Here is a 14,789-nt window from a genome sequence, read left to right as displayed (position 1 = left end):
GAAATATCTAAAGAAGAAGTATTTGAACCAAATACATATTTAAAGCTATTATCCAAGAAAACTTTATAGTAGAAATAAGAAAAAACCTAAATCAACATATCAAAAGGGGCCCACTATGTCCCTGGGAAAACTGACTTAGCATTATCAACCCCAAGACATGTAGTAAAGTTACTAGACTTTAAAGACAAAGAAAATATCTTCAGGAACTCTAGGAAAAAGAACAAGTTACTTAATGGCTGAGAAAATTAGTCTGCCATCAGACTTCTCAAAAGTAGCATATAAAAGCGAGGCAAAAGTGGAACAGCATTTTCAAGAAACTCAAGGAATGAAAGTGTGAGCCAAGGATTTTATATCTAGTTGTTCTTCAAGTATCCAGGCTATAAAGAAAAACAGTTTGAAACATGTAAAAACTCAGGGAATACTGTGCCCATGAGACCGTCCTGAGGAATCAGAGCAGTGGTCCTCAAAGTGTGGTCCCCAGACCAGCAACATCAGCAGCACTGGGGAACTTGTTAGAAATGCGTATTTTCAGGCCCACCCCAGACTTACTGAGTGAGAAACTTTGAGATGGAGTCCATTATTGTGTGTTTGAGCAAGCCCTGCAGGCCATTCTGATGCATACCTTTTAAGAAGATGAACTTCTTCCAGCCAAGGGATGATTGAGGAAACTGGCAGAGAACTGATAGTGAATATTGATATTGATTGTAGATACAGGTCTAAGAAATGAGTAGAGACATAATTTGAAGGACAGTATGAAAAACATCATATGTATTGTCAAAGTAGGAAGAATACAGCTAAAAATGAGAAAATAAGGAACAGAGACAGGAAAAACTAGAATTAAATTATTAATTGTTGTATAGGTAATAGGTAGAAGTCAGAGAGTACCACTTAAACAAGATAGTAAAAAATTAAGTAAGAAAAAAAGATGATTAAAGGCATCATAAAAAATATAATGGCAAAGAAACCACTAGAACAACTCAATTAAATGCAATATATAATCCTGGATGGAGGAAAAAATTGCTAAGAGGAATTTATTGGTATAACTGATGAAAGTGGAATATGGAATGTAGATTAAATAGAGTATTGCATCAATGTTAACCTGAATTTCATAATATGAATATGTAAGAGAATATCCTTGTTCTCAGGAAATACATGCTGATAAAGTGGTAAAGGGCAAATTTTGATACTGAAATTTTAAATATTGGAATCACTTTGTAATTTTCATCAAGTATTTAAAAACGTGATTACTATTTACCTGTACAGTATGATTTGAAGCTAAGCAGAGATGAAAACATATTTGATCATTTCTTTACATTTCTCATAGTGTAATTCTATGATCATTTACTATAAACCTCTTGTGGATAAAGCAGAAAAAGTTTTGCATTGAGTACTTAAGCTTTCACCTTGCACTGCATATTCCAAACAGAATATCCAGCAAATAAATTTAGTCGTTTCTTTTTAAATGTACTAAAACTCAGGGTATTAGTATGAACTAACTTAGGATGGAAATAGTAAAGATGAGTACAAATGGTGTTTCCTAATATTTTAAAATTCATTTATACCAGCTTTATCCAACTTTTTAAAGCAATAGTGAAGTACTTTGTTTTTCTTTTTTAAAGATATGGATGTAATGAGGCCCTTGATAAATGAGCAGAATTTTGATGGGACATCAGATGAAGAACATGAGCAAGAGCTTCTGCCTGTTCAGAAGCATTACCAACTTGATGATCAAGAGGGCATTTCGTAAGTGTTATGGTTTATAAGTCTCCTTTTCTTTTAATTCAGTACGTATTTTGTAATCTTCTTCTACAGCCAAGACATTCTGTTACATTACAAGACACAAATATAAGACATAGTCTCCACCTTCAATGAGTTTATAGTCTATTTGGGAAAGAAATGCATTTAAATCACAGAGCAGTGTATAGGAATTACTGCAGTGATGAGGCGTAACAAATGCTAGGGATCTTGAAAGAAGGGATATCTGATTAAGTGGAACAGGAATGTTAAGAGAAGTGACTTCTGAAATGATCCAGGAGGTAGTAAATGCTTCTTTATACTGAAACAAAGTCATGGAGGTAGGAAAGCATTGTTAACTTTTTAAAACCTTTTTTGACATTTTGTCATCATTAATAGATTTGAGTAACTTCTCATTCTAATAATAGTTTAATGGTTAAGCAAAGTAATATGCAATTGATCAGAAAAGAAGAATATAAACTGAAAAAATATTTAGGTAAATAAACATTTTTGTTTCATAAGTTTAAACTTTTTGCTCTTCATTTTTGTTTCAACTTATTTCTTCCTGATGAAGATACTTCCTTCAGATGCCTCTGGCATCTCTACTCTTAGGTCAAATCCCTTAGAGAATTCATAGTATCTAAAAATTAATTAGTGTTTATCTTACCTGTTGATGCATATAGTTTTAAAACTTGCATTTTTTTTAATTAAATTCGTAGGTTGACAATCATAGATCAAATGTGTTTAGTATCATGGTTACATAGGTAGTGTCAATACATTGCTGTGTTACCAACCAAATACGCAACATTGTTTTGAAAATCATAGCAGCAAAATATCTTACGAGAAAATTACTTTTTTAAAAAAAATTATTGCTTTACTGTGTACAAAACCACCCTGTAAACAGGATGCCTTTAGCCTTTTTAAATTTAATTTTTTCCTATCTTGTTTGGCAGATATTTCACTTAACTATCTCATTTAATATCCACAATAACTCTTGTTATTCCACTTTCAGTTAGCAAAGATAGGACTTGAACCAAGTATGACTTCTGGCCCAGTGGTGGGATGGAAATATTATTTGGTTCCTTGCCTAGATTGATTTTCAGTTCCCTTCTAGTACTAAAACCACGATCATGTTATAATAGATTTTGTTCTAAAATATCTAAGTCTTACAACTTTTACTTTTCAGATTTGTACAAACTCTTATGCACCTTCTTAAAGGAAATATTGGAACTGGCCTTTTAGGACTTCCGTTGGCAATAAAAAATGCAGGCATAGTGGTAAGACTTATCTTTGTAATCACCAGTTAAGATGCAGTTATCAGTCTCATTTATGGCACCCTAACATCTGGCCTAGTCAAATATAACCTGGTAAGGTGACATTTAGATGATCATTTAGATGTTGTCTTGATAAAATTGTGTCAACTGTGATAATCATATCTAACAAAAAATACTAATTATTCATTTCTACTTCATTACTTATTTGTAATATTTAGCCAAAAAAAGGCAGAACCCTAAAACAGTCTTTGATTTTTCCAGGTGTAGTTATATCTTATTATTACTTTGGATTTTCAGGAATTGAATTTAGCAGTGTAATCATAGCAACAAATATATATAGAGAGCAGATTATTGGTAATGTGACATTGTATAGTTTTTTAGAGTCAAATATACAGTTTTCAGAATTTAAATAACAGTTAAGAAAAGTTGGCCGGGCACAGTGGCTCACGCCTGTAATCCCAGCACTCTGGGAGGCCGAGGTGGGCAGGTCACAAGGTCACGAGATCGAGACTATCCTGGCTAACACGGTGAAACCCTGTCTCTACTAAAAAATACAAAAAATTAGCTGGGCGTGGTGGCAGACGCCTGTAGTCCTAGCTACTCGGGAGGCTGAGGTAGGAGAATGGCATGAACCCAGGAGGTGGAGTTTGCCGTGAGCTGAGATTGTGCCACTGCACTCCACCCTGGGCGACAGAGCAAGACTCTGTCTCAAAAAAAAGAAAAGTAATAACAATAACTTTTAAAAACCAATATGTAAAGCATTTTTAGAGGCAGTTATTCTAATTGTTATAATTACAGAGAACCTTGATAGGGGAGAAACCCATTTATGAGGTAATAAAATAATATTTAACGTTTTTTGAATAGACCAGTTTCTAAAAACAGTTTTAACTGTCTCTGCATTTGACTGTTTTGTTCCCCCTAATTTAGATGATAAAACTTTTGATTATAAAAATAAACATTGGCAATATTTTGGTTGTATCTTGGTAATTACTTGCATTGCTTTAATTTTAGTAAATAAATATTTAAAATATTTTATTTACTACTTTTTGAAATAATTATTTTCTAAGCATGGTTTCTGACACATAGTAAGTACCCAACAAGCAGTCTGTAGAAGCAATAAATTGCTCACAGTCTCCATTTGATATTGTGCTTTTTAGGGATTTAGATAATGATGCATAGTTGCATATAATTATAATGGTGGGTCACTGATAGTTGTAGACTTGCCATCTGATATTAAATATGATCTTTTGTTCTATCCTGCTTTGTTATCTATACTCCATATTCGTAGGTTTGAGTAGCTAAGTTAATAAGATGGAATTATACATGGTTGTCTTAATTATTACTCGAAATTCCTTCTGCATCAAGTTTATTAGTTTTCCCTTACGCAGTGACTAATCATTTGGCTCAACAAATATTTATTCACTGCACGTGAATAATCCATTGATTCATTGCTTATAAGATTACTGAATTTCTGTTAAACCTTACAAATTTTTTTTTCCCACAGCTTGGACCAATCAGCCTTGTGTTTATAGGAATTATTTCTGTTCACTGTATGCACATATTGGTACGTTGCAGTCACTTTCTATGTCTGAGGTAAATGTGGATTTGTTAACCCTATTTATTTTAAAGCTATCTTTTATTTAGAGCATCATATAGTCTTACATTCTACTGTGCTTTGTATTTCCTTTAAGCTCTTATATAGATACATCTAAGGTAATGAATATAGAAGAGGATAGCATTTCATATAATTTAAATCTGGTTAGAATCTATTTATTTTTAAAAGGTAGCCTTATTAGTGAAATAGTATGGTTTCTCTTAGTATAAATAGAAAAAATTAGAAAAGATATATAGAGGCAGTGGAGACAGTGGTGTGATTTTTAGCTATAGCATAATGGTCTTCAGTGTGTTAGTAATTCTGTTTTGATTATAATGCCTTTGGTGCTCTCTGCTGATGTATGAGTTAGTAGATTGTCAACAACATAATACTATTTTCTTTATTTTTGTATCATGAAATACTTCTACTTGACAGTAGACCATATGTATTCTAGTAGCCTAATATCAAGTCTTGACTCTTTTTTGTTGTTGTTACATTACTCTTAAAACTTTGGGCAAATCATTTATGAGCTTTATATAACAATGTATACTTGGGAAAAAAAAAGACAGAGAGAATGGAGAAATAATACCTACCTCATGGAAAGATTGAATGAGATAGTTTATGTGAAAATGTATTGTACAGCCTTGCACAGATGTATTATTAAATAATGCTGTTCTAAGAATGGAATAATTTAGACATGAATAATGTAGTTGATGTTTTAGGCATTTGAAATATTTAAATTAATAAAGTACAAATATTAAGTTACATGAATTCTGCACTTACATAAACTTTAGCAGTAGATAAAATTAATATACTGGTAAAAAGGACAGATTTAAACATTTAAAACTTTATGAGGCATGCTTTAGAAGTATGCAGATCTTGACATTTTGATAACTCATCTGTCAGTGCATAGCCTTGCATTTATTAATTCCCATTTATTTTATGTTTATTTCAAGAGGTGGTTTTATGGACCACCTTAAAATTTTTCTTTTTTCCTTTGTATGTATGTCATTAAATTACAGGTTTAAAAAGTCAACATTAGGTTATAGTGACACTGTGAGCTTTGCTATGGAAGTGAGTCCATGGAGTTGTCTTCAGAAGCAAGCAGCATGGGGACGGTAAGTACTTACTCTGTTATTAATATATGATTGTTAAAATTATATTAATTTTAAGTATTTTAACCTAACAATATATATAAATAAAAATATGATAAAGTTGGGGAATAAACATATGTAACCCTTAGAGTTAAACAGACTTGGGTTCTAATCTCAACTTGACCATTTTTCAGCTTTCTGACCTTGATCAAATTATTTATCATTGTGGTTTGTTTTTCTCAGTATGAAGTGAGTTTATAGTAATACCCATTTCATGGGATCATTAGGGTAGATGAAATAAAATGATGTTTATAAAGCGTGACCTGGTCAAATAATGACATAATCATGTTCATTAATTTTTTAAATAAAGGAAAATAAGAAAAATGTTGCAGTCTCATTATTTCAAATAAAGTTGTAGTATTTGTATGCTTATCTGAGGTATGGCTATATTTTAGCATAACCTTATTTTATTGTCTTGTTACTTAAATGTCACTTTATTATTGGTGGCTCTGGCTAATCAAAGTCAGATGAATACAGGACTAGAAAAATAAGGAAGCATAAGCAGTCAGCAAAATGCTACCTGTTGTACAGATGACATGTGAGATGAGAATTAAAAGAAGAACAGCATTAGTAGAGTAGTTTATAGTTAAGTGTGGCCTTTCTGGAGATTTTCAGGAAGTTAGATTTGATGTGAGCTGCTCAGTTCCTGATATGTTGAGTAGGAGAATACATGCTATAATAAAATGTTTTAAAACTCTTGAAAAGAGAAATAAAATATATTGACATTTCAGTAGCTCTTATGGATCTCATTTGTGGATATCTTTTTTCAGGAGTGTGGTTGACTTTTTTCTGGTGATAACACAGCTGGGATTCTGTAGTGTTTATATTGTCTTCTTAGCCGAAAATGTGAAACAAGTGAGTATTTTTCTCCAGTTAGTGAAATCATTTTCTTCTAAAGCCCTAGTTATGGCTTCATATTTCTTCTGTGGAAGCCATGGTTGAATTTGAAAATGTGTTCCTTTCCTAAATGATCTTCTTTTATAGATTTTCCCTTAGTCTTTTTTTCTTGCAAGTTGGATTTCTGCTGTAATTGTTGATTTTACTGTTTTGTTATAATACTGATAACGCTTGTTTTTTCAGATCAGAATATGACGTAATTTACTGATTCTTAGCTACTTGGAACTTAGATCTCAAAAGCATATATATAGATGCTTTGGAAGTATATTCTTTACATTGACATTCTATAAAGAACTATATAAGGCTTTAGCCAGTAGCCTAAAAAAATCAAGTAAAAATAGTGAGCATTCATTATTAAAATCCAGTAATTATAGCCATTGTATAAAAAGATGCTGTGTCCAAAAAATGAACAGTTTTCTGTAGTTCTTTGAGAAACTTTCTCATATTATGAAGGTTTGCTTTAAGAAGAAGTGGTTTGCAGTCTTGGAAGAGATTGACAGTGTATTTGGACAAATATGGAAAGCATTAAAATAAAAAAGCCCTCCATCAAAACAATACTATAAAGCACTTTTCTGTATGACTGGTATCATTATTCCTACATTATCCCCTACTCTTCTTTCATCATTATTTTAATCAATAATATTTATTAATTATCCACATGTCCATGGTACAGTAAACATTTTACATAGTAATATATATGATTGTCTTGTAGATATTTTTATGCAAAATGATTGAGTATGTTTTTTAAAGAACCTATGTGTAGGTTCTTATGCATTTGTGTGTATTTGAGTCTCTTTTCCAAGTATAGACTATGCTTCATTTCACTGATAATTGGCAAACTGTTTCTATAGAGGGCCAGATAATAAGTATTTTTTGCTTTGCAGGCCATATGGTCTCTGTTGTAACTACTCAGTTCAGCCATAGGTAACAATATGTAAACAAATAGATAAGGCTGTATTTAGGTAAAATTTTATTTGCAAAAATAGGTGGTCTGCAGACCATAGTTTTTTAACCCCTGATTTAGACTATCCCTGTATGCTATATTTGAGCCATTCACTTAGATTTTTAGTGTTGGAAGAAGTCATTGAGTCAAACCCTCTTTTACAAAAGAGTTCATAACTAGTTAGATATTAGGGCTTGGATTTCTGGTCAGTTTTCTTTCCAGTGTACCATGTCTCAGCATCTAGAAAAGTTTTGTTTATATCTGGAACCTTAAATGTCTGGAAACTTAAATGTCACCTGTTCTGTGAAACCTTTCTTAACTGTTCCTTCCATGCCTTCCTTTTCTTTATCTCTTGCTAGAATTTATTGGTTTTTCTCCTGGCTTCTGTATAACTTTTAAAAATAGCCTTGATCATGCTGTACTGAAGTTAATTTACAAGTTATTTTTCACCACTAGACAGCAAGCCTCATGAAGGAAGGGACTCCCATATCCCTTGTGTTCATCACTGTAAACTAGCATCCAAGAGTGCCTGGCTTATCAGTACCCAGTATGGTTATTGGCTCTGAAGGAAAATGAACTCACTGGACTGGGAGAGATTATACCTTTTTCATGTCTTTATTTCTGAGACCTAGTACTGTACCTGGTTGATTGCACAAGTGTCAGTAAAACTTTCTAGACTGAAAGGGTTTAATCCTTTTGTGTGATTTCTGCATTGATGGTCTCTGCCACTTTCCTTGCTCCCATCCTGTGCAAACACCCATTTTTCCCATTTTCTCTGTGAACTCTTCTCTTTCAGCCCCTACATGATTGTTTTAGCTTGGTTTCTCACTTTCACAGCCATTTTCCTATGTCTATAAGAGGAATGGTATCCTTAGGGTTTTCAAGGTAAACAATCATATCATCAACAAACAGGGACAGTTTGACTTCTCTTTACTAATTTGGATGCCCTTTATTTCTTTCTCTTGTCTGATTGCTCTGGCTAGGACTTCCAGTACTACGTTGAAGAGGAGTGGTGAGAGTGGGCATCCTTATCTTGCTCCATTTCTCAGAGGGAATGCTTTAAACTTTTCCCCATTCAGTATTATGTTGGCTGTGGGTTTGTCATAGATGGCTTTTATTACATTACGGTATGTCCCACGACTGATAAAATAATTCAGCAAAGTTTCCGGATACAAGATTAATGTACACAAACGAGTAGCTATTATACACCATCAGTGAAGAGGTGGAGAATCAAATCAAGAACTCAACCCCTTTTCCTTTTACAAAAGCTGCAAAAAAAATTAAACTACTCACCGGTTCCAAGATGGCTGAAGAGGAACAGCTCCAGTCTACAGCTCCCAGCATGAGCGATGCAGAAGACGGGTGATTTTTGCATTTCCAACTGAGGTACTGGGTTCATCTCACTGGGGCTTGTCGACAGTGGGTACAGCCCATGGAGTGTGAGCCGAAGCAGGGCAGGGCATCATCTCACCAGGGAAGCACAAGGGGTTGGGGAATTCCCTTTCCTAGCCAAGGGAAGCTGTGATAGATGGTACCTGGAAAATTGGGACACTCCCAATTTTCCATTGGAAAATACTGTGCTTTTCCAATGGTCTTAGCAAATGGCACACCAGGAGATTATATCCTGCACCTGGCTCGGAGGGTCCCACGCCAACAAAGCCTCGCTCACTGCTAGCACAGCAGTCTAAGATTGAACTGCAAGGTGGCAGTGGGGCTGGGGGAGGAGCGTCCACCATTGCTGAAGCTTGAGTAGGTAAACAAAGCGGTTGGGAAGCTCAAACTGGGTGGAGCCCACCACAACTCAAGGAAGCCTGCCTGCCTCTGTAGACTCTACCTCTGGGGGCAGGGCAGAAAGAAGAAGAAACTTCTGCAGACTTAAACGTCCTTGTCTGACAGCTTTGAAGAGAGTAGTGGTTCTCTGAGTGTGGAGTTTGAGATCTGAGAATGGACAGACTGCCTCAACAAGTGGGTCCCTGACCCCCGAGTAGCCTAACTGGGAGATGCCTCCCAGTAGGGGTCGACTGACACCTCATACAGCTGGGTGCCCTGAGATGAAGTTTCCAGAGGAAGGATCAGGCAGCAACATTTGCTGTTCTGCAGTATTAGCTGTTCTGCATCCTCTGCTGGTGATACCCAGGCAAACAGCATCTGGAGTGGACCTCCAACAAACTCCAACAGACCTGCAGCTGAGGGTCCTGACTGTCAGAAGAAAAACTAACAAACAGAAAGGACATCCACACCAAAACCCCATCTGTATGTTACCATCATCAAAGACCAAAGGAACGCAGCTTCTCGCCAGCAATGGAGCAAAGCTGGACAGAGAATGACGAGTTGAGAGAAGAAGGCTTCAGATGATCAGTAATAACAAACTTCTCCAAGCTAAAGCAGGATGTTTGAACCCATCGCAGAGAAGCTAAAAACCTTGAAAAAAGATTAGACGAATGGCTAACTAGAATAAATAGTGAAGAGAAGACCTTAAATGACCTGCTGAAAACCATGGCACGGGAACTACGTGATGCATGCACAAGCTTCAGTAGCTGATTCGATCAGGTGGAAGAAAGGGTATCAGTGATTGAAGAGCAAATGAATGAAATGAAGTGAGAAGAGAAGTTTAGAGAAAAAAGAGTAAAAAGAAACGAACAAAGCCTCCAAGAAATATGGGACTATGTGAAAAGACCAAATCTACGTCTGATTGGTGTACTTGAAAGTGATGAGGAGAATGGAACCAAGTTGGAAAACACTCTTCAGGATATTATCCAGGAGAACTTCCCCAACCTACCAAGGCAGGCCAACATTCAAATTCAGGAAATACAGAGAATGCCACAAAGATACACCTTGAGAAGAGCAACTCCAAGACACATAATTTTCAGATTCACCAAAGTTGAAATGAAGGAAAACATATTAAGGGCAGCCAGAGAGAAAGGTCGGGTTACCCACAAATGGAAGCCCATCAGACTAACAGTGGATCTCTTGGCAGAAACTCTACAAGCCAGAAGAGAGTGGGGGCCAATATTCAACATTCTTAAAGAAAAGAATTTTCAACCCAGAATTTCATATCCAGCCAAACTAAGCTTCGTAAGTGAAGGAGAAATAAAATCCTTTACAGACAAGCAAATGCTGAGAGATTGTGTCACCACTGGGCCACCAGAGAAATGCAAATCAAAACCACAATGAGTTCAGAAGGAGTAGTAGCAGCTCCTCTTTGTACCTCTGAGACGTATCTCAAAATAGTAAGAGCTATTTATGACAAACCCACAGCCAATGTCATGCTGAATGGGCAAAAACTGGGAGCATTCCCTTTGAAAACTGGCACAAGACAGGGATGCCCTCTCTCACCACTCCTATTCAACATAGTGTTGGAAGTTCTGGCCAGGGCAATCAGGCAGGAGAAAGAAATAAAGGATATTCAATTAGGAAAAGATGAAGTCAAATTGTCCCTGTTTGCAGATATGATTGTATATTTAGAAAACCCCATCGTCTCAGCCCAAAATCTCCATAAGCTGATAAGCAACTTCAGCAAAGTCTCAGGATACAAAATCAATGTGCAAAAATCACAAGCATTCCTATACACCAATAACAGACAAACAGAGAGCCAAATCATGAGTGAACTCCCATTCACAATTGCTTCAAAGAGAATAAAATACCTAGGAATCCAACTTACAAGGGATGTGAAGGACCTCTTCAAGGAGAACTACAAACCACTGCTCAACAAAATAAAAGAGGACACAAACAAATGGAAGAACATTCCATGCTCATGGATAGGAAGAATCAGTATCATGAAAATGGCCATACTGCCCAAGGTAATTTATAGATTCAATGCCATCCCCATCAAGCTACCGATGACTTCCTTCACAGAATTGGAAAAAACTACTTTAAAGTTCATATGGAACCAAAAAAGAGCCCACATTTCCAAGACAATTCTAAGCCAAAAGAACAAAGGTGGAGGCATCACACTACCTGACTTCAAATTATACTACAAGGCTGCAGTAACCAAAACAGCATGCTACTGGTACCAAAACAGAGATGTAGACCAATGGAACAGAACAGAGCCCTCAGAAATAATACCACACATCTACAACCATCTCATCTCTGACAAACCTGACAAAAACAAGAAATGGGGAAAGGCTTCCCTATTTAATAAATGGTGCTGGGAAAACTGGCTAGCCATATGTAGAAAGCTGAAACTGGATCCCTTCCTTACACCTTATACAAAAATTAATTCAAGATGGATTAAAGACTTAAATGCTAGACCTAAAACCATAAAAACCCTAGAAGAAAACCTAGGCAATACTGTTCAGGCCATAGGCATGGGCAAGGACTTCACAACTAAAACACCAAAAGCAATGGCAACAAAAGCCAAAATTGACAAATGGGATCTAAATATACTAAAGAGCTTCTGCACAGCAAAAGAAACTACCATCAGAGTGAACAGGCAACCTACAGAATGGGAGAAAGTTTTTATAATCTACCCATCTGACAAAGGGCTAACTAATATCCATAATCTACAAAGAACTTAAACAAATTTACAAGAAAAAAATTAACCCCATCAGAAAGTAGGTGAAGGATATGAACAGACATTTCTCAAAAGAAGACATTTATGCAGCCAACAGACACATGAAATAATGCTCATCATCACTGGCCATCAGAGAAATGCAAATCAAAACCACAATGAGATGCCGTCTCACACCAGTTAGAATGGCGATCATTAAAGTCAGGAAACAACAGGTGCTAGAGAGGATGTGGAGAAATAGGAACACTTTTACACTGTTGGTGGGACTGTAAACTAGTTCAACCATTGTGGAAGACAATGTGGCGATTCCTCAAGGATCTAGAACTAGAAATACCATTTGACCCAGCCATCCCATTACTGAGTATATACCCAAAGGATTATAAATCATGCTGCTATAAAGACACGTGCACATGTATGTTTATTGCGGCACTATTCACAATAGCAAAGACTTGGAACCCACCCTAATGTCCATCAATAATAGACTGGATTAAGAAAATGTGGCACTTATACACCATGGAATACTATGCAGCCATAAAAAAGGATGAGTTCACGTCCTTCATAGGGACAGGGATGAAGCTGGAAACCATCATTCTGAGCAAACTATTGCAAGGACAGAAAACCAAACACCGCATGTTCTCACTCATAGGTGGGAATTGTACAGTGAGAACACTTGGACACAGGGTGGGGAACATCACACACTGGGGCCTGTTGTGGGGTGGGAGGAGGGGGGAGGGATAGCATTAGGAGACATATTTAATGTAAATGACGAGTTAATGGGTGCAGCACTCCAACATGGCACATGCACATGTATACGTATGTAACAAACCTGCACGTTTTGCACATGTACCCCAGAACTTAAAGTATAATTAAAAAAACAACAACGAAGCAAAACAAAAAACCTGCAAACACACAGGATAGCACCTGACACAGTTATCACTCTCCAGGTATTTGTTGTTCCAACCTCTCCCCCTCAGTCTGAGCTAACCTATGAGGATCAATAAAATAATGTACAATAAAAATTGTAATTTAAGCAAAAAAGAAAAACTACTTAGGAATATACCTAACCAAAGAGTCGAAAGACCTCTACAAGGAGAACTATAAAACACTGCTGAAATAAATCATAGAAAACAAAAACAAATGGAAGCCCATCCCATATATATGGATGGGTAGAATCAATATTGTGAAAATGACCATACTGCCAAAAGCAGTCTACAAATTCAGCTCAATCCCCATCAAAATACCACCATCATTCTTCACAGAGTTAGAAAAAACAATTCTAAAATTCATATGGAACTAAAAAAGAGCCTGCATAGCCAAAGCAAGACTAAGCAAAAATAACAAATCTGGAGGCATCACACTACCTGATTTCAAACTATACTATAAAGCCATAGTCACCAAAAGAGTGTGGTACTGGTATAAAAATAGGCATAGAGACCAATGGAACAGAATAGAGAACCCTGAAATAAAGCCAAATACTCACAGCCAACTGATCTTCAACAAAGCAAACAAAAACAAGAAGTGGGGAAAGGACACCCTTTTCAACAAATGGTGCTGGGATAATTGGCTAGCCACATGTAGGCGAATGAAACTGGATTCTCATCTGTTGCCTTATACAAAAATCAACTCAAGATGGATTAAGGACTTAAGACCGGAAACTGTAAAAATTCTAGAAGATAACATCGGAAAAACCCTTCTAAACATTGGCTTAGGCAAGGATTTCATGACCAAGAACACAAAAGCAAATGCAATAAAAACAGAGATAAATAGCTGGGACCTAATTAAATGAAAGAGCTTTTGCACAGCAAAAGGAACAGTCAGTAAAGAGACAACCCACAGAGTGGGAGAGAATTTTCACAATCTATACATCTGACAAAGGACTAATATCCAGAATCTACAACGAACGCAAACAAATCAGGAAGAAAAAAACAAACAGCCCTATCAAAAACTGGGCTAAGGGCATGAATAGACAATTCTCAAAAGAAGATATACAAATGGCCAACAAACATGAAGAAATGTTCAACATCACTAATGATCAGGGAAATGCAAATCAAAACCACAATGTGATACCACCTTACTCCTGCAAGAATAGCCATAATCAAAAAATCAAAAAACAGTAGATGTTTGTGTGGATGCAGTGATCAGCAAACACTTCTACACTGTTGGTGGGAATGTAAACTAGTACAGTCGCTATGGAAAACAGTGTGGAGATTCCTTAAAGAGCTAAAAGTAGAACTACCATTTGATCCAGTATTCCCACTACTGGGTATCTGCCCAGAAGAAAAGAAGTCATTATTCAAAAAAGATACTTGCACACACATGTTTATAGCAGCGCAATTCACAATTGCAAAATTGTGGAAGCAGCTCAAATGCCCATCAATCAATGAGTGGATAAAGAAACTGATATATATATCATGTGTATCGTATATATATCATGTAAGATATACATATATATGATATATATGATGTACATGATATATATGACATATGATGTATATATGATAGGGTACTACTCAGCCATAAAAACGAATGAATTAACAGCATTTGCAATGACCTCGATGAGATTGGAGACTGTTATTCTAAGTAAAGTAACTCAGGAATGGAAAACCAAACAATGTATGTTCTCACTGATACGTGGGAGCTACGGGAGCTAAGCTATGAGGACACAAAGGCACAAGAATGATAC

The 14,789-nt window shown here is 36.0% G+C and overlaps 1 protein-coding gene across 2 annotated transcripts in view; it reads left to right on the top strand.

The window, feature by feature from the left end:
• SLC36A4 (solute carrier family 36 member 4) overlaps positions 1-14,789 on the top strand; it is a 54,867-nt gene that overhangs the window by 10,731 nt on the left and 29,347 nt on the right. Inside the window, exons 2-6 of one of the 2 annotated variants that reach the window (XM_032167144.2) lie at positions 1,620-1,743; positions 2,921-3,011; positions 4,513-4,601; positions 5,625-5,720; positions 6,527-6,611. In XM_032167144.2, coding sequence (XP_032023035.1) covers positions 1,620-1,743; positions 2,921-3,011; positions 4,513-4,601; positions 5,625-5,720; positions 6,527-6,611 — 485 coding nt within the window. Of the gene's footprint in view, positions 1-1,619; positions 1,744-2,920; positions 3,012-4,512; positions 4,602-5,624; positions 5,721-6,526; positions 6,612-14,789 lie in introns of those variants that run through there. The other variant, XM_032167146.2, reaches the window with a different exon arrangement.

Source organism: Hylobates moloch, unplaced genomic scaffold, assembly GCF_009828535.3.
Source record: "Hylobates moloch isolate HMO894 unplaced genomic scaffold, HMol_V3 SCAFFOLD_11, whole genome shotgun sequence".
Lineage (NCBI taxonomy): Eukaryota > Metazoa > Chordata > Mammalia > Primates > Hylobatidae > Hylobates > Hylobates moloch.
Note: the sequence above shows the minus strand (reverse complement) of the source record. Positions and strands in the feature narration are given on the sequence as shown.